The sequence below is a fragment of the Amblyomma mixtum genome, chromosome 5, assembly GCF_055824585.1.
Source record: "Amblyomma mixtum isolate Tamu chromosome 5, ASM5582458v1, whole genome shotgun sequence".
Classification (NCBI taxonomy): Eukaryota; Metazoa; Arthropoda; class Arachnida; order Ixodida; family Ixodidae; genus Amblyomma; species Amblyomma mixtum.
Genome location: NC_143016.1, coordinates 189,689,548 through 189,714,219, shown reverse-complemented (window position 1 = coordinate 189,714,219; position 24,672 = coordinate 189,689,548). Strand labels below are relative to the sequence as shown.

Sequence of the window (24,672 nt, the reverse complement as noted above, 5' to 3'; positions counted from 1 at the left end):
ACACTTACAAAGTCTCCGGCTGCCCGAACTGCGCTCTCAGGTTGTTGAGCATTGCTTGGGGCTTGACGAGTCCTCCAACACCGTTGCACGTGTTCTTCCCGTGTCCGGTTGATGAGAATATCCATTGACTATTGGGACAATCGCTCTTTCGAAACTCAAAAAGCTGGTATCTTTTTTTTAAATGACTGGCGGCTCCATCACTGACATATGTCATATTGGAGTACACCGGCAGGTTGTCGTCCACCCCTCCTCTCACTTTATTTAGAGCCAAGCAGGCGTCAGCGGAGTCGTGGCTGAAATCGTCACTAACAATTGCGAAAGTGTTCCTAGATTTTCTCGCTGTGACCACAAATGTGAATACTGACACTTTTTCTTTTGCCAGTGGTATGGCTGAGCCTCATCAGGAAGCACGACAGTCCAGTTTTCGGCAAAATTGTAGTGGAATGCAATGCCCCCACGCTGTGTACATTGCTTATTCTCGTAGCAGCACCGGATGCCTTGGCGTTCGCGCATTGACACACTCTAAGGGCTTTGGCGGAGAGGGTGTCTTCTGTTATAATTCGATGTTTGGCAATAGCCCTTCGTCGGACCTTTGACAAGGCAGAAAAACTGTCGCCGTAACCTCTAAATGAGTTCTGCAGAAGTTGTCATCTGCGCTGGGGCAGGGCCGGGTTAATGACGAGTGTCGGTTCCGAGGTTTTGGCCACTGAGGTTTGACCAGAGGGCGAATGCGCTGCTCACTTAAGCAATTTCCTCAAAGGATGTGACGTTCATGCCTTTGTTCAGATGTCGGTACTTCCGGCTGCAGTTTGTTACCATCAGGGAGCTTTGTGCGTTCCGGTACTCGGTGGTAGCATTTGCGATTTCTCGGTCCAGCAGTAGCTGCGTGTTTCCTTCGACGATGTCATCGATGTTTCCGGCAGTGCCAATGGTTACGGTGACGAGAATGCTTGAGCTGGGATGGTCGCCCACTTCTTCCTCGAGAACACTGAAGTTGCGTTATTCTTCAGTGTCGAGATCGGATGTAGGCCGTCAAAGGTGTGATGGACTTGACTTCAGATTGGCAACTGCTGGATGTTGTGTCAAGAAGTCCATGGCTTCAATCACGTCACGAGAGCACAGTTGTAGCACTAGGAAAGTCGCAGGGTGCATGTGTCCGTAGCCTGCTGCTCTTGCAATACATCGTCTCGATGGAGTGATGAGATGACCTCCAGCTGTGCGTGTCTGTGGGCCGTCTCAAGCGTTTGTCGCCTTCTTCAGCTGAGCGGCGAATGGTCCATTTATGACTGAGCAGTCTGCGCCTGTGTCCAGCAAGGAAGTTACCATGCGACAGCCGATAGCCACTGCAAGGTCGGATGTTCGTGTCCTCACATTGCTCGTTGAGTTGCGAGTTTGTGATGTCATCGCGGCTGGTGTATGCCAATCTCATTGTGCTGGACGACGGCGTCATTTTCGAGTCGAGTCGTGTTGTCGAGCTTGGCTTTGTGTGCAGCACCGGGTTGGGGGGCATCTTTATCCGGCGTGGTCGGTACCGACCACGCCGGAGCAACTTCACTTGCAAAGCTTGCTGCTTCGAGTTTCCCCTACGCGGGCTGGGGTATCCGCGGACGGCATCTGCGTAGCTGCGGCCTGGCGGTCGGAAGCGTGTGGTTTGATGGCGATGGTGAGCGGATTTGAGTGTTCGGCAAGGAGTCCTTTCGACGGAGGTAATCGTCGATGTCCCGTGGTCGCGCAGCGACGACGGAAAAGCCTTGAAGTCCCGTTCGTCTGTGCGGGCAGTGGCGAAGGACGTGGCCGGCGTCCCCGCAATGAAGGCAGAGTGGGCAGTGCTGGTCGGGGTCCTCCATACGTCCTTGGTGCGGCTTGTCGGAGCACGGGAGGACGGCCAGTCGGCGGTGTTTGTTGGGGCGGTAGATAGGGCTGCTGGGGTGTTTTAACGGAACGCCTTTGGCTGCGTACCCCGGCGGCGTAAGTCATGGCCATAGGTTCTTGGGTCCAAGTCGTTCTTGCAGGAAGGTCCAACGTTTGCTGTACTCCTCACGGACAGCATCCGTCAGTCTTGCTGCACGAGGCTGCTTTGGTGTCGGCAGCAGATGGCGAATTTCAACTTGAACAATTTTCCGTATTGTTTCCCTCAGGTTGTACTAGCTGGCAGGCGGTACGTCCGCGTTGATTGCGAACACCTGTGCCGGGCGGCTATATTAGCCGGTGCGAGCGTTCAGGGTCTTCTCGATAGTGCTTGCTTCGCTCGTGAACTCCGCGGCGGTTTTCGGTGGATCGCTCATCAGTCTGGGGAAAAGTTGTTCCATGACATCCAGTGTCAAGAGGTGAACCTTCTTTCCCGCTGTGATTCTGGAGTCGGCACGACGGAACAAGCCGGTCATTTCTTCGACCCGTTCACTATTTCAGTTGGGTGCTGTATGCCAGTCTGGAGCAGCAAATGAGCCCTTTCCTCCCACAGAGTGCTTGAGAACGACTTCAGAAAGCGACTCCTAGGTGCGTCCTAGTTCGTTAAGAAAGTCTCGTGATTCTCGTGTCACGTACGAGCAGGCCCATCAAGTGCAAATAAGATGTCCTGGGGCTTCAAAGCGTCGTCCCAATGGTTGAAGGCGGCTACTCGCCCGTACTCGTCCAGTCTTCTGCATCTTCGCCTGGAGTGCCTTTGAAAATGGCAGGCATTCGGGGCGTCAGGATAATTATCGGAGTAGACGCTTTAGGCGAGGCCATCGTCTTTGTCGAGGCTTCCTTCCCGGGTCGAGTGGAGTCCGCTGGTAGCCCGTGTTCAGTGGCACACTTTGAAATCAACAGATGGCTCGATTAACTGGTGACAGGTTCTCCGGGGCCAAAAGAAGTGGGCTGGTGTCATGGCTCGAATAGGGGCGTTCGGAACACTTAACGGCTAGCCAGCACTTCCACCACATGTCACGTGGTAGTGACAACGCCGTGGACAATGGACCAGCAGAGTGGCGTAGAATTCAAACTCGTTACTGGACGGACTAGTCCCCACCACTAGAACAGTCAGGAACAATGTGCAAGCAGCTGCGATTATCAGAGATAAAACTGGTCGCACCTCGCGTCGCAAACCAAAATATAAAGCCGAGTGCCGCCGGCTTTGAACGTGAACCAACAGTACAAAGCTTAACGACGATAATAATCATGCTCGAGTAATCCGTCGAAGTTCTAGTGCGTACGCACTAGTCCGATGTGTACCAGCCCCGAGCAAAATCATCCCTTGTCTTCGCCGCGGCTGTCATCAAGAGAGGCAAGAAAGAAACGTAAACTCTAGGAAATGCCTGTCCAGAAACACGTGTCCCGAATTTTACTGGTTTCGCTGCGTGACGCCAACGAAAGGGGAGCTTTTTCTTCGTAGTGGAGAAAACAAAAAGGCTCATTTCGTCGGCGTCACGCAGTCGCGACTTCTTTGCTTACTGACGCGCAGAACGTAGGTACGCCGTCGGGGTATTCGTAGTAGCTGGCGCGAAGAAGTAAAGCCTAAATAATATGGCTGCCTTACTGGGAACCGCCTTTGTCGTCAGATTCTGTAGAAAGCGCTCGACAAGTTTGGACGCGGCCTGGCAAGTTTTAATCCTCTATTCCCCTTGCCGCAATCAACTGCAGGGCGATTACAGCGTTTCCGGCCTACGACATCGGCGCACGTGCTAGGGGTCCGGACAAAACATGCTACCTCTGACAGCATGGTGCAGAAGGTTCGATGTGTACTGAGGCTGCTGTACTATGATGAGTCTCCGGTCGGCGGAAGAAAAGCAGCGGGGAACACTCGAAACACGCAAAACCGAGGCGAAAGTATACGCAAGTTCTCCCATTGGACCACGCTTTGCTTAAAGTGAGCTCGAGTTGTGAGCGTGATGCAGCTGTCGGAGATAAGCTATGAGCAGTGTTTTCGGTAACGCGTTACAAGTAACGGCGTTACCGGAAACGCGTTACTTTTTTCGGTAACTTAGTAACGTAGTCTTTACCATTTCGGAACTTTAACGGGTGACGTACTTACGTCAACATTTTTCGGTAACGTGAGGTGTCACGTTACTAGTTACTTTATATTTCAATTGTTCCCCTCCGTCTTTTTTTTCAGAAAAAAAACGCCGAAAATGATGTTGCAAATAAACAAAATCTACAGGGGCTCTCGACGACCCTTGTTGCGGTTCGCATGCATGCCAGAAAACACCTGCACTTGACGACGCACTCAACTAAAAAAAAAAAGCACGAACACGCATTGACACACCTGTCTTCACACCCAAACCACTCACACACACAACTCTCTAAAAAGTGGACGCATGCCGAGCAACCAATGAACAATTTGCAGAAATCTAAATATATATTTCCGGAACTATGCCACTTAAGCATTTCTTTATTGCTACACAATTTCCGCGTAATTACCATAATTACTGTAAATTTGTTGAGTTCAGCTATGTTTTCTTTGTGAAGTTGGAATAATGTGAAATATCAGCTTTATAAAATTGTTATCTTCAGTTCTTACTGCGAAGAGGCACTGATTTAAATGTATGGCCATGGAGTAACGGTAAAGCAACGTGCGATACTTTCTTTCGGTAACGGTAATGGTAACGCGTTACCTTTTTTTATAGGTAACGTAGGGCGGTAACGCGTTCTTTTATTGCGAAAGCAATACTAGTTGTACAGCCCGTCGCGTAGCGAGGCCGGTAGCTACCAAGCGCGGCCTAACTCCTGCTCCTGCCACGCGCGGCGCGCTTAGCGGTGTGACGTCACAGCTGCAAGAGCGGGGCTCCAACTTGCGCCGTCGCGTAGCGAGGCCGCAGCTACCAAGCGCGGCCCTCCCGCTCCTGCCGCGCGGGGCGCGCTTAGCGGTCTGACGTCATGCCATCTGCCGCATAACCGGGCGCGCTGCGCACTGGCGGCCAGACGTTGCAATGCCGCCTACCGCGAAAGCCGCTCGGCAGAATGCAAACAGCGAGCTACGGAGACCGAAGAAGAGCGTGAACACAGACTTTCAAAGCGGCGTGCCCAGTATGCCGCTCGGCGACAACGTACAGCCTCTGTGGAAGAAGCTATGGAAGAACGCCCTACTCTTATAGGAGTATACTCAACGCCATGGATGACGACACAGAAGTGAGCAGTGTATCTCTAGCTCAGCGGCAACGTGCAGCCTCAACGGCAGAATCTACTGAAGAAGCTATGGAAGAGCGTCCTGACTTTATGAGTATGCTAAACGCCATGGATAGCGATACTGCAATGAGTAGCGTATCTCTCTCCAGTGTACAACGCCGAAACGCGACTAAACTGCAGAGACGTGCCCAAGAAACTCCGCAACAGCACCACCACCAGCTACACTACCAGCTGAACCATGGCGTAGCTACGGATATTTCTTTCGCAATTACCGGGCTTAACCAAGCTAAGCCACAGCCATTTTTTTAACGTAACGAGTAACGTATTTAGTTGCTTTTTTCGGTAACGCCTACAACACTGGCTATGAGGGACTGTTGTGTTCCCGGGTGTTCTGCTCACTCTAGAAAAGGACAGCTGCTGTTTCCCTTTGCTTGAGAAAGCGTACGGAGAAAAAAGTGGGAATCGCAGGTCAGGTGAGACAGCTGTAAACCCACAGAACTCCAAGGTATGCGAGGCAAGGCATGCTTAATGCTTGCATTCCAGAACAATGTTTGCTTGGGGAGGAGCTATAATGCGCAACTTTAACGTTTCATCCTCGTTAACTTCTCGCACTTGACTTCGCGACGAACGAGAAGCGGTTTGAATGGCAATATGGCGAATATTAAAATGTTGCTCGAAATAAGTAATTCTGTTGGTTTGCAAAGTAATGAAATGTAAAGCATCTGGGTAAACAGATTCCACTGGAGTATGCAGCGCCCGTTGTGAGAATGTAACGACTGTTCATAAGGCGCCCAGTTTCAAGGCAGATTAGCTGCGAAAGAAGATACATTTTTGCGTAACTAACTTTCATTCCCTTTTAAACAATCTGTGGTACCACCCTGTCTTGGGAGGACACCGAATTAGCGAAATTTCACGCGGTAGAGGCAGTTTTCTGTTTGAAACAGCTTGCCGACGCATTGTGCCCAATGTAACCGAACGGGAAAGTGGGACCCAACATGCCTCTGTCGAGAGCGGTATCCTCACCCTGAAAGCGGCGCTGGCCATCGCGGCACTCGGGTGCCTCGACGGTCAGCGAAGGCTCGCGGACTTCAAGGCACTGTACACATGCCCCTGAGGGACGCTACGGCACGGACAGTGTCGTGTTTACACTAATTACAGCGTACGCAAGCTTCTGCGTACGGCCGACTAAAAGTGTCTAATGTCGTTCCTGCGATAAAGTTATGTACCCTGCGCCACATAGGCGCCTAGTTTTCAATCTGTCGAGGGGGGGGGGGGGGGGAGCAGTTGGCACCCTCTCTCTTTCTCATTCGCTCTTCCCCCTCCTCAGGGCATGCTCCTTGGCAAGAGATATTTATTTTTTTATTTTACTCTCAGGATGCAGAGTACATTACAGAGGGTAACGGCAGTACACAACAATATAGAAGATATAAAAAAAGGTAGGGGAGGGCCAAGTACTGATCCTTGAGGAACCCCAGAACCAAGGGGTGCGGTTGTGTCCCGAGTTTATTGGCGGGGCAGTTGCGCGTTACTGCCGCAGTGTGGTGCGAGTGGTGCTCCGAGACTGCCGACAATGAGCCGGAGACCTGAGTGGAGTGAGTGACGGCGGCACTGTGTATTAGAGAGTGTTTTTTTACTACCCTGCTGTCCCCAATCCCACCCATTTCCCACAACCCAAGCCATTTTCCAGCTTCCCATTCCTACATCCCAACCCTTCCTGCTACTTCCAGGGGAGATTAAGGGAATCTCCTCGGGCTCGCTCCCCCGGCTGTGGGTCGCTGAAGTAGCTTTTCCCTCTTTTCTTTTTACTTTTCCACCTACGGGTGGCAAAATTACAAGTTGCCCACGGGCCTATTCTTTTATTTTCGAATTGGGTTAAGCCTGTTGTACGTATGGGGGGCAGAAACGTGGAGGCTAACAAAGAGGGTTCAGCCTAAGTTAAGGACCACGCAGCGAGCTATGGAAAGAAAAATGATAGGTGCAACATTAAGAGATCGGAAGGGGGCAGAGTGGGTGAGGGGACTAACGCGGATTAATGGCATCATAGTTGAAATCAAGAGGAAGAAATGGGCTTGGGCAGGGCATGTAATGCGAGGGCAAGATAACCGCTGGTCCTTAAGGGTAACGGAGTGGATACCAAGAGAAGGCAAACGTAGCAAGGGACGGCAGAAAGGTGGGCGGATGAGATTAAGAAGTTTGCGGGGATACAGCGGCTGCAACTGGCAAAGAACAGGGTTAATTGGAGAGACTTGGGAGAGGCCTTTGCCCTGCAGTGGGCGTATTGGATTGGATTGGATTGGATTGGATTGGATTGCATTTGGGGCTTATCCCTTTGTAACGGGCGGACATTACACGAAAGTCCTAGCCAACTTTGTGACGCTACGGCGGAGTCTGCTGATGATGATGACGTGTGTGATGCAGGCAGGGGCTTATTATTTTTATTTCCTTTTAGGTCACCCCAACCTAATCAATGTTGTCGCGGCTGGGGCCGGGATGAAGATTGAATAAACGTGGTGATGAGCCCGACATGACACTGGCGACGACGATGGAATACTCATTCGACATCGTTGCTGCAACTGCCAAGTGAAGCTGGCGCCCAGCTGTGCAGCATGGCCGCCTCCCCCAGCGAGGCTTACATCTAAGTTTTCGACTTGTCCTGCCCCGACGACTGGGAAGATTATGCACAGCGTTTCGAGATCTTCCTGGATGCGCAAGATTACAGACGGCAGTAAGAAGCGGCCCACGTTCCTTAGTCGTTGCGGCGCCGCCATTTTTCAGTTGGCGAAAGCGCTCGTTGCGCCGGCCCAGCTCCATTCGAAACAACACTCGCCGTACTCAGGCAGCGCCTGGCCCCGAAGCCACCGGAGCTCGCAAGGCGATACGAGTTCCACCGACGCGACCAGGCACAGGGAGAGCCAGCAGCCGCCTACCTTGATGCCCTTCGAACCACGGCGCAGCATTATAATTTCACCACCCTCGACACCGCGCTGCGAGGCCGTTTTGTTTTCGGGTTGCGGAACGACAAAGTAAAGTGACAACTTTTGGCCACGAAAGAAGTGACCCTCGCTAGTGCTGTGCAGGAGGCAACCGCTGCCGAGGAAGCTAACCGCGGCGTCCGTCCAAGTGTAACCACGCCGCGCATCGAGCCAGTACATCAGGAAACGAGCGCGGACGTCGATAATGAGCAAGACGCCACCGAAGATGTCTTGCGTCTGCGGAACATTCCTTCCCAGCGGAAGGACCCAGAAGGAACGGGTGGTGCTGGTTGCGGCGGCCCCCACGAACGGCGTCTATGCCGTTTTAGGGATGCCCAGTGTAGGGGCTGCGGAAAAACGGGCCACATATTGAGGGTCTGCCGTTCTCGAAGGCCAAGGGACCACCATCAGAACTCTGAGACCGACGGCAGGACACCTCGCGTTCGAGCCACGCCTCGCACGAGTATTTCCTACTGCGACGACCAAACTGCGACTGCTATCCACGATGTGCCTGCACCCGCCCGGAGGAAGATACACGTGGTGGTTGAAATTGAAGGTAAACCATGCCAAATGGAGGTGGATTCGGGGTCAACTTTTTCACTCATATCTGACGCCGCAGCCAGGTGGATTTTCCCGAGCGGCCGTTTACCATCGCTGAAACCGCTGGACATCATGATGAAGGATTATCGAGCCAATCGCACAGATGTGCACGGATATGGCACGTTCAGAATGAAGTTTAAGGATTCTGATGTCCTGTTACGTCTTACCATTCCCAGCAAACCACAAACCTCCCATAGATGTCCAGATTAAGTCTGAACGTCTATGTACCAATGCAAAATCTCTCAGACGTCTTATTTACCAACCTTTTTTCGTGTAAAAGCTGGAGACGTACCCACGAAATTATATCTTCCTTAACCTAGACTCCTCGTAGATATTACTTGTCACGTCCTGGGTATGTAAGTGAGATATATAACTTAAGAATTCCATATTTTTCAATCGTTCGATATTTCGTGTTGCCTTACTGCATTTAAAGTTGGAAATCGCTGTTGACTACAAATTGGAGGCATGAGCAGCGCTGCCTGTGTTTTTGTGTGTTTTCGTGCTCGCTTCACGGCAACATTATCCTACCTAGAAAGAAGAAAAATACGGGAAGTAGTAAAGACAAATCTGAATGCACACGCATCAGGTTTCTGACTCAACTGTACGCAGTTGGTTTGAAATGCCAGTCACTTTGGTCAGGATTCGCATTGTTACTTCGTTGTGGGGTAGCATCCTGTGCTACCTCACAACGAAAGCCCGTTCGCCGTGTTCCAGACAGCTAGCATTCTAGAAGCAAGATTATCGTTTGCAACGCCACACCTGCGTCCCGGAAATCTACAGGGGAAGAGGCTATCAGCGCTTCCGGGGCCGTTCACGGCATAAAAAGGCATCCGCAACGAGCCCACCACGCAGTTCGGCGGCAGTGCGCTAAACCACACCGGTCTAAGGGACGCTCTCTGCTCTCTGCTTTTGCAGGTGAGAATTCCAGTGTGCAACTGTTTCTACCTTATGTATTTTGTCTGTTATTGTGGTGCACTGCTGCCGGATACTGCCCTAGCTGCATGATGTGTTAGAATGGGGAAGGGGAACGTGAAAAACGCTGGAAAATAGTCTGAAAATGAAACCACAGATATGAAGGAGCTGCAAGAGTTGGTAACCGGATTTGAAAATTTTAAGCGTGACTTCAGGGCTGAAATGCGCGAGCTAAAAGACAGTGTTTCATTCTGCACTGATGTTTGCACCAAGTGAAGAACACAGCCGATGAAATAAAGCAGCTCAGGCAAGAAATGCAAGAAATGTTCAGACAGAACCAGGAACTGAAAGCAGAAAACGAACGCTTAGCGCGCAAATGTGAAAACCTTGGGCAATATCAATGATTAAACAACCTAGAAATAAAAGGTGTTTCCTCCTGAACTGATCCCCTCACTGTGGTTCAAAAGATAGGAGAGCATGTTGGTGAAAAAGTTGGTACTGCTGATACCGATGCATGCCACTGGGTTCATACGCAGAATTCAGATGTGCTAAACATCATCGGGCGGTTTGTGCGCAGAAACAAGCGAAATGACGCTCTGAACAAATGTAGAAAAAAGGGAGTGGATACCACTGGGATGGGTGATGAGACTGGAAAGCCAATTTTTGTCAATGAACACCTAACTCAGGCAAACAAGATACTGCTTGCTGCTGCAACCAAGAAAAAGAAGGAAAACGGTTGGAAGTTCGTTTGGACTGCAGGCGGAAAAATACTCGCCCGTAAAGAACAACATGGGTCGGCTATTTAAATCGCTAGTCACGCGGACCTGGCCCTGATTACTGCATAAAAATAGCAAGCGAAACACCAGCAAACACACCAACGCACGACAGGTTAAGCATGTGTAGCTACTATAGCACCCAGGAATTCAATAACCAGCACAGCAACAAAGATAGTACTTTTTCCGCCATGCATGTGAATATTCGAAGTATCAAAAAGAAGAGTGACGATATAAATACATTTCTCGAACCGTTCAAAATCAATTATGACATCCTGGCCTTTTCCGAGACATGGATTACAACTACTGATGATGCACCAATTTTCTCCGGCTACGTTCCTCGGCATGTATATCGCGAACACAAAATAGGCGCAGGAATTTCACTATATTTTAAGGAAACACTCACGTATGAAATATTACAAGATTTCTCATTTATATCACCAGATAGTGATTGCCTAGGAGCACGAATTGTCAAGTTTGTGATTTTAGTTGTATATCGTCCTCCGATGGGGCACAAAGGAAACTTCTTGCAATCTCTTGACACGTTTTTTTTTCCTTCGTTGGTACAAAACAATATTAATGCGTTATTCTGGTAGATATAAACATAGACCTTTCTTCTAATGACTTGCACGCCAGCGAACTAAGGACTGCTTTCTACATACAATTCGGAAAACAGCATACGCATGCGAATAGCTACACAGAGTGCAACACTGTTAGACATATGCGTAACAAATTTATAACCTCATGAATTTTATTCTGGAGTGTTCTCATCTGACTTGAGCGACCACTTGCCGTTATTTCTTATAGCGGTATCCCAAAGCAAAAACCAGGAAAGACCCGGATGCGCTGCTTCATACGCGTCGAAAAATCACTGATGAAACTCTGCAGTGCTTTGCCCGTCTGATAGAGAGTTGCTGTATACCACTTGCCTGTGGTAAGCAGTACATTGGCCAAACTGGCAGGTGCCTTAATGAAAGGCTGAGGGAGCACGCAAGAGATGTCAAGAACAAGTCAGGTAGCAAAATGATTGACCATATTCGGAATTGCCGCAACTGCACTCCCGCGCTCGAAAAAACGTCAGTACTGCGCCGGTGCAAGACACAACTTGGAAGAGAGATAATTGAGGCTAATGAGATAGAAAAATCGGGTAACTCGTGTGTCAGCAATCCTTCAATTTTGCTCTCAAAAAAAAAAAGAAATCAGTTATCTTGCGCAAAATTAGAGCTCAAAACATGCATTCACTCGTGCGATGATGGGATCTGTGCTGATCTGATATATATGTATGCGTAGTCTCTTCTTTCCCTCTTCATGTTTGATAAGAGCAGCTGCTGTATTTAAGCAAATGTTCCGTCAATAAACACCTAAGTTGTTAGTAAGCGCTTGTCCTGTCTACCTCGTTTCTTTTGTGTCATGTCTTTTGCGCAAAAAAAACCCAGAATGCTGTATGTCCAAGCAGGAGAGGGAAATACATACAGGAGGGAAAAGCAAAACAGGTGCGATAGTACCGAACGATATAAATGCCACAAAACAAGCAACGCAAAAGTACAATTGAAAACGCGGTTACAGTACAGCTACTAACCCAGCAGTGAAAATCAAGAATTATTACAAAGCAACGGAGAGTTCTCCGGTAGAGCATTCCATTGAGAAACTGTTCACGGAAAAAAAGAAAACTTGTAGGTATTTGTGCGTGCAAAAATAGGTTTCAGGCTACGGGCATGCTTATGGCGTGAGGCTCGTGCAGAATCATTAACGATGTAATTTTCAGGTCGGATACCAAGTCGAGAAAAGTAAAATGAATGAAGGAAGTTGAGACGGGCTTTCTTCCTTCTATCTGCCAGTGGTTCTAAGTCTGCGAGTTTCAACATGGCGGAAGGGGATTCTAGGCGCCTGTAACGGTTGTAAATGAATCGTGCCGCAAGACGTTGCATTCTTTCTAGTTTTTGAATGTCATCTATCGTGTAGGGGTCCCATACAATGCAGGGATATTCGAGACTTGGCCTTACAATATATTTATATGCCTTCAGTCTTAGGGCACTAGGGCAACCGCTCATCGGAAGCTTCAGAAATGCTAGCTTTTTGCGGGTGGAGGAGCATATATTTTCGATGTGTTTCGTCCATTTGAGCCGTGACGTTATTGTGACACCTAGATACTTATATTCTTTTACAGCTCTGATTGCAATGTTATTAATGTTGTATGAAAAATTATGTTGCGTGGTCTTTTTACAGATGCAGAGAGAAACTGTTTTGTCAAAGTTAATGACCATTTCCCATTCATTACACCATTTACCTAAATATTGTAGATTTGCGTTCAAAGTAAGCTGGTCAGACACAGATTTGATAGACTTAAATAGAATACAATCGTCCGCAAACAGCTTTACGGACACTGAGGGATCGAGAGCTTCTGGGAGGTCGTTTATATAAATATTGAATAGTACTGGACCCAGAACCGATCCCTGAGGCACACCTGAGTAAACCTCTAAGAATCGAGAGGTGGCTCCATCGATGTCGACAAACTGCTTTCGCTTTGATAAGTATGATGTGACCCAATTTATTATTTGATCCGGAATGCCTATTAATTTCATTTTTATTACTAGTTTATGATGAGGTACTCTACCGAAAGCTTTGGAATAATCTAAAAAAAATCATGTCGACCTGGCCACCACAATCAAGCACTTTAGCAAGTTCATCTACAGTGACCACTAGCTGTGTTGTAGTTGAGAATCCTCGACGGAAGCCGTGTTGTGCTTTGGTCATTATTCCCGTGTGGTCTAAATAATTGTTGAGGTATTTGGTGAGTACGTGTTCTAGCACTTTGCAGGAGGTGGAAATCAATGAAATAGGGCGGTAATTACCAACTTGCAGTCGGCTGCCGCTTTTAAAAACCGGAACCACGCGAGAAATTTTCCATTCATCTGGTACTGTAACCGACTCAAGAGACTTAGTAAATATTATTATCAAAAACTTGGCTAGTATTTCAGCGTACATTTTAAGAAAGGTAGTGGGAATATAATCCGGGCCGGGGGATTTCTTGGGGTCTAGCCGCAGGAGTAGTTCTACTATTCCTTCTCTGCTAATAGTGACACTTCTTTCGAGACTGTTCAGACAACGATCGTTTAACGGAGTGTTAGATTTAGTGAAAACGCTTTGAAAATAAGTATATAAGAGAGATAGCATCAGCTATCTCCTTTTTATCTGTAATGGCAGAATCATTGACGGTAATCTTGTCAAGTTTTCCAGAGTGCAAACTGCTGGGCTAGTTGGTTCATATTGCAATAAAGGGAACCAGCGAAAAAAGACGCAACACAAGAACAAAGAAGGCACACACCACAACGCTGGACTTACAACTGATTTATTGCGATGAATAATTGCTCATTTTAAAATAATTTCCTGCCTGCGCACACACCCTACAGACAATACACTTCGCGCACCACATGGTGACATGGCTACTATAATGATAAAAACTTGCACTCTTTTTCGGTGATAATCACAGACGGCTCACTGAGGCATTTCTGCTTATTCTTTCTGATCATTAATGCCTCTAAAAGCTCACGCTCACGTTTAGATTTCCCCCGCCCGATAATGCTGGCAGTGTGAAAACTAGGAGAACATTTGCAGTCCCTTACATGCAAGGCTAGATTGCTGCCTGTGCCTGTGCCCAAAGTTCTGCGATGTTGCCTCAGGCGCTCATTCAAGCATGCTCCGGTTTGGCCTATGTAGATTTTCCCGCATGATAATGGGATTGAATACACCACGCCCACTGCGCATGTGGTGAACATAGTCTGGTGTTTCGTCTTGCAAACACCAGTTCTGCGCAGGTCTGCAGAGGTTTGGGCGCACAAACCGGACAGTTTGCAAGGGGCAGAAAATGCCATAGTGACATCAAACTTCTGAGCCACTTTTTTTTAGACCATGTGAAGTCTTGTGGAAGTAAGGCATGACTTCCAACTTTCTTGTTTTCACTTCTACTGGCCTGGCAGCCTTTGAAGATAACTTCAGTTTTTTCCCCAAGGATTCCGCCACCGCCAGCAAAACCGAGGGAGGAAACCCAGAACATTGTAGCCGTTCAACCTGCTCCGCCAGACTTTGCTGCATCACATGAGGGCAACTCTTCTTTAAGGCATTCAAAAAACACAAGTTTGCAATGCTGCGCTTCACTAACTTAGAATGAGCCGAATCATACGGCAACAGTGCCTTCTTAGACCTGGGCGCATATTTCCAGCACACGTGTTGATTGGGTAAAAAAGTCAATTCTAAATCCAGAAACCTAATGGTCTTGTCAGAAGGAATCTCATGCGTAAAAACCAAGTTCTTAGAACATGTGCTAAAAATATTTAAAATCTGGTCTGCCACAAGGGTAAGCTGGTCAGTTTCGGGTAAGTTCAAAATTACTAAAAAATCGTCAACATATCTAAAAACCCTTACAACACGTGTGTCGTTCAGAGAGCCTTGTAGCATCGAGTCAAATTTTGCTAAAAAAATGTTGCACTGCACAGGCGCAACACAGGAGCCAATACAGATTCCATGTTTTTGCACAACATAATCATCTTCATGCTGTGCAATCGTAGAATTTAAGTACACTTTTAAAAGTTCGAGGAAGGATTCTAAAGTGATGCCACACTTATTCTGGAAGGAAATTGTCCCAGATCTCTCAATTAATTCGCGCACAGCAATAAAAAGTTCGTCATGGGGCACAGAATAAAACACCATGTAGTTGACCCACCATGTAGTTGACCCAGTCCATCTTCTGAAGTGCATAAGAAACGACTGGTTAAACCAGAAAAATCCAGGAACGTGCAGCTTCTACCCTGAATTTCCTAGCACATCTTCGTTAGTTCGGGTTAATGGAGCGTCTTTCAAAGCTCTTCGAGACATGCACGCTTCGGAGCAACACAGCGTCTCAAAGTTTGGGTATGGATTGAGCTACAAAGCACTGCATCCATCCAACATTTAGTGCCAGAATGTGAAGCTTGTTTTAAAGGTTTTTAGTTCATTTGTGCTGGAGGCTCTAAATATGCGCGGAGACGAGCTTAATTTGAACTACGCCGCAGGGACAGCGCATTTCATTGACCTAATACTGAAGTGGTGGCATATCGTCAACGTGAAAAGCCCCTCCAAAGGCCGGCGCCTACGAGATCCGCTCCAGGATCCAGTAAAGAGTTTGGCTGACAAGCAGATAGAATTTCTTAATAAATTCGTGGATTGGTTGGACACATGGCGAGACATCAGGATGGATACAGGCGCACTAACCACTGAAACACACGCAGCGCTGCGGCTGACTTGTTAGGCCACATTCTCACAGCCGGTTTCTGGCTTGCTCCGTCGCCTCCGTCACGCCGGTAGCCGACGGAGGGGGCTGCATTTGGACCGTTTCCCCCCCCCCCCCCCCCCCCCCCAAATCGGGTGGCCGGTGCCGCCGGGTCCTGCTCTACGTTTCCGTCGAGGATGGATGGATGGATGGATGGATGGATAGGAGCGCCCCCTTTGAAACGGGGTGGTGGCAATTGCCACCATGCTCAGCTTTTCTTTATTTATTATTTTTTTTGTTTACTGTGTTGGCAATTCTCATTAAGATTCTCCATCAACTTTGCCTACGGTTTCCTACCATTCTAACCTTATGCCACATCTCTGCTTTTCAGCCACCAATCCTCCAATCGCTTTTTGCTGACTTCCACTGCAGATTTATTTACATGACCATTGTTATCTTTAAACCCTAGGGCCTCAGAAAGAGTGACTGTGCCTGCATCGACATCCGGATGGATACCATCACATTTGATTATGAGGTGTTCAATTGTTTCCACAGATCTACCACACACTGCACATGTGTCATCTTCTTCGTTAAATTTCTTTTTGTAGCTGCGCGTTCTAAGACACCCTGATCTAGCTTCAAAAAGTAGGGCACTGCCTCTTGAGTTATCATATAAAAATTCTTTCCTGATCTGCCTTTTCCAGAATCGATATAGTTCTACACTATGTTTCTTTTCCATTGAATTCATCCAATTTTTAACTTCCGCGTTTTTAACCTGTCGTTTAATGCTCTTTCTTTCTCCGTCCTCATGACCGGCATACTTACTGGTTAGTTTTCTAGTTCTTTTCCGCCACTGTGAGTCAACGTTCTTTCTGTATAAATATTTAAATACCTTAGCTGCCCATCTGTTATCGTCCAATTTCCTCAGGCGTTCTTCATATAGTATTTTACTCTTAGCTTCCCGTGCCTCGAATGATGCCCAGCCCATATCCCCTTGTACTGCCTCGTTTGTGGTTTTGCCGTGGGCACCTAGTGCTAATCTTCCAACAGCTCTCTGATTTACGTCTAATCTCGACTGAACTTCTGCCCTTAAGCACAGAACCGCATTGCCGAAAGTAAGTCCCGGCACCATTATTCCTTTCCAAATACCTCTTAGTACTTCATATGCAGCGGCGGCGACGGAGCCTGCCCCCCACGGAGAGCGAGCCAGTCACAGCGCGAGCTCGCTACACGTCACCCGCGGCTTGCTCGCTGCGACCAAGAGATGGCGCTGGGGAGCATCGGCGGCGGCAGCGATGCGCGGGTGCGCGGGCAGGGCGAAAAAACAAAAAGCCTGCTCACTTTTTTACTCTCCGTCGGGAGATGCACGCGCCTTGCGCCCCGAAAAGCGCCCTGTCGAGGAGCAGAGAGCGGATGACAGTTTTATTTCATATGGCAATATACGAGGTGTTCGAGTCAAAACGGGTCTCCGAATGAACAATGTGTTTGCACTAGGCGTGGGATATACGATAAATGATTTTATTTTTTCTGGGACGCTCAAGTAGCACCACTGTTATCTATTTGAATTTCATGCGCTATCTTTTAGAGCTTTAAGAAAAAACTACTCGGACGATACCTTGTTGCGAACACTCTAGCCGGCCGTTTGTCAAAGTGATCTACAACTTTTAAATTGGCACTTTTTTCAAGAAATCAGTCAGAAGAATGAAATGACAGCACCAAAACCTTTTCCAAGAGAACTTCCTGACGTGCATTTTTCTTTTCTTTTTTTGGAAAGCAATCATTTTTTTTTTTTTTTGACGCGAAATAGCCTTGCCGTGTTTGTTGCCTGAATAACGCTAGCGGTATTCGTTCTGTCCGGGGGCGTCCCTGCGCCCGCCCGCCCGTTTTTTTTTTTTTTTTTTGAACCGCTGATGTTCCGACTTTAGAGCTTTGGCGCTATCACCGAACACCAGCCAGCCGCACTGTGGCTAACAACTGAAGTTCACTCCACGCACAGAGAAATACAGAAAACGGCACGCCGGGTCAACACACTCGTTCACATTTAGCCCAGAAGGAAAAGCCTGTTCGCAAACAGCGCCGACTGCAGCACCGCGCTTGCATGCTACAAGAAGCTCGCAAACCTAAGACACCCCAAATCAGGAAAAGCCTGGTAGGTTGAAACGGTGGCTCAACATGTGGCTCAACAGTTCAGAGGCGAGCCATAAGGTAGAAAAAAAACTTGAAAAAAAACAAACATGGCCGTGGGTCATGACGAACTGTGGGAGTTCGAGAGGTTACGAAGTGGGGGACGAAAACTGTTGCCAGGTTTAAAGCGAAGTGAAGGGGATGGCTGATGCAAAGGGGAACCATCCAAGTGAAGAAAGGAGAAAGGGGCGAGAGAGGTAACTGCGGAGATAACGAAAAGAGCAGAAAAAACAAAATTCTGTTCACCCGTTGCTAGCTCTTGAGGCCTCATTGTTTTTATTAGCCGTTTATATTCTTTTGCTAGCTTAATCTCTCAAGCCATTGATAACAGAATTCATTACCACCCTACATATGTTCAATTTCGTGCAGATCGGCCTGAATACTGTGAGTGCAGCACTCATTTCTGCAGCGGCTTTAAAAGTAGCTTGCTATACTCATATATATTTGTTTTGGTGCTGTACGCGTGGTGTTTCGTTGCAAAAACAGGGGAGTTGCGTAGAATTAATAAACTAACTTCAAACTTTTTCCGCCGCTTGCGAGACCGCATCGTTTTTTTTTTTTTCTGCGATAAGAGCCAAGCGAACCAAAGCGCAAGCAGACGACAGACGACTTTCACCGCTACTTCGGCATGTCCCTCGAACACCACCGAGCAGCGTTTCCTTTTTTCGCGCGGAAGACAAAAAAAAAAAGGCACAGACCTAGAGTCACGTGGGAGCAGCGCGCGCCCGCCCAAACTGGTTTGCCGGTGTCCGGCGCCTCTTTCGATTAGAACACAAATCCGCTCCGTTGCGGCCGCGGTTCCCGGCTCCGTCGCCGCCGCGCCGGAGAGGAGACCGGCTGTGAGAATCAGGCCTTACTCGCTTTTAGAACTGTGCCGGTACTGCCTTGAAGAATTGAATTTCGACTACGTGTTGCTGGGAAAATTTCAGACCGACAGTCTGGAAGAAAGGTTCGGACAATACCGTCGGCTGTCGTGAACGAATTATCATATCTCAATCCAACAAGTCTTTGAGTCAGAGAAAAAACTGAGGCTACAAGACAGTTTGGTTTTGCCAGATATGCAGGAAATGCAGAAGCCATGTTCTGAAACACTTGACGGAGCTCAGTTGAGAGAGGAGTACGGCATAAAGGTGTCAGATCATGATATAAGAAATAAGGAATTCATTCTGCCGGTAATAACATACATCGCAGGCTTTTGCGCCCACGCCGCGTTAAAGAAGCTGCCCTGTCAGTATTGTGCCATGAATATTACGTCTGAGGACCGGGAAGTTCAACTTGAAAGGAATCTCCTAATCGAAAACCTCTCGAGAGGCGCTCTCAAGTTTCCTCAACCGGCTGTCGTTAATGCGGTTCTACACGCCCACATTGTCTTAGAGCAGCTTACCAACAAAGCGAATGCTGCACGTTTTCATGCAACACATGAACAGAGGGAGCTACTTGTGGCTGTCACAAGACATCTTTGTGAAACAGAGAATTTTGATGTCTGCAACAATGGTCACCATCCTGACACTGTGCTGACGAACATATTTGTGGCAGCAGCAAACACTCTTCTGAAGAACTACGTTTCCATGAAGACTGATGTTCTGAAGAGTAGACAAACGCCGATTCAACAAAGGAAATTGCAGAAGTTTGCAAAATGAGTAACAACAGTTTCCATGTGTTTTCTGGACACAGTGTGCATGTGTGTGTATGTGCCAAGCATGTGTGTAAATAAAGACTCATTAAATTTACCTTTTTTATTTCGTTACTTTGTTGGGCCATCGAACTTTACTCTTATAAACCGGTCACACGTTCCACGGCGCACAATCTCTATTTTTACTGGAATAATAAATTGCTATACAGATAAATGAACGGATTTTGAAGCATTCTGCATTCATAACATACACTGCCAATCAAAATGCAAAGGCAAAATAAAACTATTACACATGTGCACTTCGCCACGATCATTCCTTCTTTTCACGGGAAGCGATGATATGCGCTTCACAGCCTCCCGCTTCCGCGCGGCTCGGTCAAGACCCGTGACGTCACGGCGGCAGTGAGCAGGCCTGAAACTAGTTCTAGGTGGCATTGGTTGGGTTGGGGTGATGGGGGATAGCAGGGTTGGAGGGGCAGGCCCACACCATGTGGTAGGTGTCCGAAGACTTCTGCGCACAGTGCGGACCGCTGCCCGAGAAAGAAGGGCAAGTGTTTGAGAGCAGCCGGGCACAGCTAAGTATTAGTATACAGGCGAAGCACAAGCCGCTCCTCCGCCTTTGAGAGACCTTTACACGGGCGGGGCCGGGGCGTAGCCAGCGGGGGGGGAGGTCTTATGGGGCTTCAGCCCCCCCCCCCCCCCTCGCCCCGAAATTTTTTCGAATTGTCACCGACCGTAGCATGGCCCCAGTACATATCACGATTTCTGCTATCATAGTTTTGTTCTTCCCTGGATCGTCTGTCTTTCCGTGTGTAAAGTTTACTATCTGTGATTACTGTCTGTGATCGCGTGATTGTGCATTGGAAATTGAACCTGGCAACGTTTAACGCAGGAACCTTATCCAGTGAGGCTAGCTTAGCAGTGCTGTTGTAGGAACTAGCGGGCAGTAAATGGGATGTCATAGGCCTTAGTGAGGTTAGGAGGACAGATGAGGCGTATACAGTACTAAAGGGTGGGCACGTACTGTGCTCGCCCTCATAAATCAGGATATGGCTGGCAACATCGAGGAGTTTTATAGTACAAACGAGAGGGTGGCAGCTATCGTTATTAGACTTAATAAGAGGTACAAGCTGAAGGTGGTGCAGGCCCACGCGCCTACATCAAGCCATGATGACCAGATAGTTGAAAGCTTCTATGAAAATGTGGAATCGGCAATGACGAAAGTAAAATCACAGTACACTGTACTGATGGGCGACCTTAATGCGAAGGTAGGTAAAAAGCGTGCTGGAGACCAGGCGTTAGGTGACTATAGCATAAGTTCTAGGAATAGCAGGGGAGAGTTATTAGTAGAGTTCGCAGACAGAAATAATTTACGGATTATGAATACCTTCTCCCGCAAACGAGCAAACAGGAAGTGGACGTGGAAGAGCCCCAATGGTGAAACTAAGAATGAAATAGACTTCATACTGTGCGCTCAACCTGGCATCGTAGAGGATGTGGACGTGCTCGGAAAGGTCCGTTGTAGCGACCACAGAATGGTAAGGTCTCGCATTAGCTTAGATTTGAAGAGGGAACGGAGGAAACTAGTGAAGCGGAAGGCTGTTAATGATATGATTGAAACAGCGCAAGGCCGAACGCAAGGCCGAACGCAAGGCAAGCGCAGCGCAACTCGCCCATCAGCTCGTGCTTTCAAGCTGTTAATGAGTTAGCGTTAAGAGGGAAGATAGAGGAATTCAGGATGTCGCTGCAGAACAGATTTTCCGCTTTAACTGAAGGAGACGAGTGTAGTGTTAAAACAATCAATGATAATCTCACAGCCATCGTTGCAGAGTGCGCCTCAAAAGTAGGTGGTAGGATGGTTCGACAGGATACCGGCAAGCTACCTCAGGAGACTAAGGATCTGATTAAGAAACGCCAAAGCATGAGGACGTCTAACTCCACAGACAGGATAGAACTAGCAGAGCTATCGAAGTTAATAAATAAGCGCAAGGTTTAACATAAGAATGTTCAACATGAAGAAAATCGAGCATGCTCTAAAGAACGGAGGTAGCCTAAAAGCAGTGAAGAGAAAACTGGGCATAGGTAAAAACCAGATGCATGCGCTAAGAGACAAAGAGGGCAATGTCATTAGCAATATGGATAAAATAGTAAAAGTAGCCGAAGAATTCTACACAAATCTATACAGTAGCGAATGTAATCAAGTTACTGAGAGAGGCAGTCGAACACAGCAATGGGACATCCCGCCAGTAACGAAGGAGGAAGTAAAGAAAGCCTTATGAGCAATGCAAAGGGGGAAAGCAGCTGGTGCGGATCAGGTAACAGCAGGTTTGTTGAAGGACGGGGGAGAGATTGCGCTAGAAAAACTAGCCACCCTGTATACGCAATGCCTTGTGACCTCGAGAGTACCAGAAGCTTGGAAGAACGCTAACATTATCTTAATTCATAAGAAAGCAGACGTCAAGGACTTGAAGAATTACAGACCGATCAGTTTACTGTCCGTTGACTACAAGGTATTTACTAAGGTAATCGCTAATAGAGTCAGGACAACCTTAGACTTCAATCAACCAAATGATCAGGCAGGCTTTCGTAAAGGATACTCGACAATAGACCATATTCACACTATCAATCAGGTGATATAGAAATGCGCAGAATATAACCAACCCCTATATATAGCCTTCATTGATTACGAGAAAGCATTTGACAGAGTGGAAACCTCAGCTGTCATGCAGGCATTGCGGAATCAGGGTGTGGAAGAGTGTTATGTGAACATATTGGAAGATATTTATAACGATTGCAGAGCTACTATAGTCCTCCATAAAGTTAGCAATAAAATTCCAATACGGAAAGGTGTCAGGTAGGAAGACAGGATCTCGCCAATGCTACTCACCGCCTGCTTAATAAACAGATTCACAACAGCGCTACGGAACGAGGACAGAACGAACACGAAAAACCAGCGCCCGTCCTGTGTTTTTCGTGTTCCTTCTGTCCTCGTTCCGTAGCGCTGTTGTGAATCTGTTTATTAAGCATGTAATGCGAAGGCAAGATAACCGCTGGTCCTTAAGTGTAACGGGGTGGATTCCAAAAGAAGGCAAACGTAGCAGGGGGCGGCAGAAAGTTAGGTGGGCGGATGAGATTAAGAAGTTGGCGGGGATACGGTGGCCGGAACTGGCAAAGGACAGGGCTAATTGGAGAGACATGGGAGAAACCTTTGCCCTGCAGTGGGCGTAGTAAAGCTGATGATGATGATGATTGCGCATGATGTTTATTTGCCTTGCTTGACGCATTATATAGAGTGACTTTTGCTTAGATACGTAGATTTAATGGAGACATACGTATATTTAAATATCTTGTTGGGAGGTTTTGTGTATACAAACAGTCACTTTGTTTGCAGTGGCACTTTTTTGTCCTTTATCAAGTTGCATCTTCGCATTTCTAATACTCCATTTTATCTTCGCACATCTAATAGATATTTTGCAGAACTCCTCGTTTATACATGTGTTCGCTATTGCGACTAAAATTTCGATGCATTTACTCGCAATACATGCCCGATGACAGCTGCTGCTGCGCAGTACACTGGAACGAAGGACAGCGTCGTTGAGATTTTTCCCTGGCCATTGCATACGTCCAAAAATGGATAGGTTCTTGAACGACAATGATTGATTAAAATATTTGTCCTCTACTTGCTTATTCCATGGCCTTTAAGTTTTTCATATCAGCGACATGCACTACTTTGCTGGTTTCGGACTGACATAGTTCTAGACTTCGTGTGATAGTTTCTTTACTTGTTAAATGCAAAAATAAATGAAAGCATTGGTATCAGTTATGTCTGCCACTATTTTTAAGGCATACGAATACATTCTCCTATTTAAAAAAATACATAGTTCACTTGTCTAGTCAGTGCACAGCGTTATCTAATACACGATGGTGTTAAGCTAGAAGCCTAAGGCGCCAGTAGCTCCTTTCTCCAGTAACTGCCATGTCCACTGGAAAGTCTGGAGGGATTAGGAATGATGACAGCGCGTGGCGCGCTTTGGACGCTGTCCAAGGCCGCGGGAAACGAGGAGCATGACCGCGAACAGCCTTGTCAGGGTCGCAGAGGGTCGACGACCGTTTTTCATTGAAAGGAGACGAGCTCTCAAATGGGGATGGCGTCAGTAAGGTCGGCGACTTCCGAAACCACCCGACTGTCGAGCTAAGCGGTGAAGGTCTGCTTTGATGGCACCTCGACAGGTTACATGTTCCAGGAAAAGTGCGCGGTCCGCTGAGTCGGGCTCTGGCGAGCGATGGGCTCCGCCTACTTGTATGTACAGTGTCATTGCACCGGTATTAGTCGAAATTGGGCGAGAGCAGATTTACTAAAGCTCCGCCCAATTATCGAAGGGATTAAAACCCGCTGCAAACAAAGAGCGAAGAGGAGCGCGCCGAGTCTCAGTCTCGGCCTCTTTATACAGCCCTCTTTTAAACAGTCTTTTTTTCTCACTGCTTTTAATTTGTCCGATCTTCAATAAACTAGTTTTGTGCGTCAAGAAGTTGGAACTGCTGCCCCAACCGGCAACGTGTCGCTGGACGAGCGTACGAAGACGCGAAGTGCTCTTCGTACTCAACCGCATACGATCATCAACCAACGTGAAATCGTTATTCGTCGCTCGCGTCGAGCATTCGACCAGACCAACCGGCCATTCAACGAAGTTTTACGGAGAAAAACTTAACTATGGCATTGTCAATGGAAGTGCGGTTGTTATTCTTGCGTTTGATCCCTCCACAAATTCTATGAGGAGGCCGCGCTGCAACATGAGCCCCCCCCCCCCCCCCCCCCCCGAACAAAATTTCTGGCTACGCGACTGGGGCGGGGATAAAGACCGTGGCCAAATTGATAAATTAAAACGATGTCTTTGAAGGAGTAAGCTGGAGTGAATTCGAGTTCCTGATCGTCGGGGTAGGAGGGGAATGTCCGGCGAGAGAGCGCGCGGGCGGCGTCTGCCCCATTTCCCTCTGCTTGTTACAAAGGCATTGGCCAGCCGCAAGGCGTCTTTGCTTCGCAATCCCCCTTTCTTGTTCGATACTCTGCGGACCATTCGGCCCACCTGATCGGCCCCTATCTCCGCCTCAACAAACACGACCAGAACATCATCGAGGTGATAATACGCAAAATGGCTAAGAAGGCCCTCGACCTCCCGATAACCACATCTACCTGAGACTCCAAGGTCTGGGTATGACGAACTCCTTCGATTAACTTAGAGAAGCCCACCTCAC

At 47.9% G+C, this 24,672-nt stretch overlaps 1 protein-coding gene across 1 annotated transcript; it reads left to right on the top strand.

The window, feature by feature from the left end:
- Window positions 1–18,694: 18,694 nt before the first annotated feature.
- Window positions 18,695–19,426, top strand: LOC149345199 (uncharacterized). Its single transcript, XM_089542734.1, has one exon. The coding sequence runs from the start codon at window positions 18,845–18,847 to the stop codon at window positions 19,424–19,426; it is 582 nt and encodes a 193-aa protein (XP_089398860.1). The 5' UTR covers window positions 18,695–18,844.
- Window positions 19,427–24,672: the final 5,246 nt, after the last annotated feature.

Coding starts and splice junctions, on each gene's coding strand:
- LOC149345199 (XM_089542734.1), top strand. CDS start 18,845: ATGCAGGAAATGCAGAAGCCATGTTCTGAAACACTTGACGGAGCTCAG.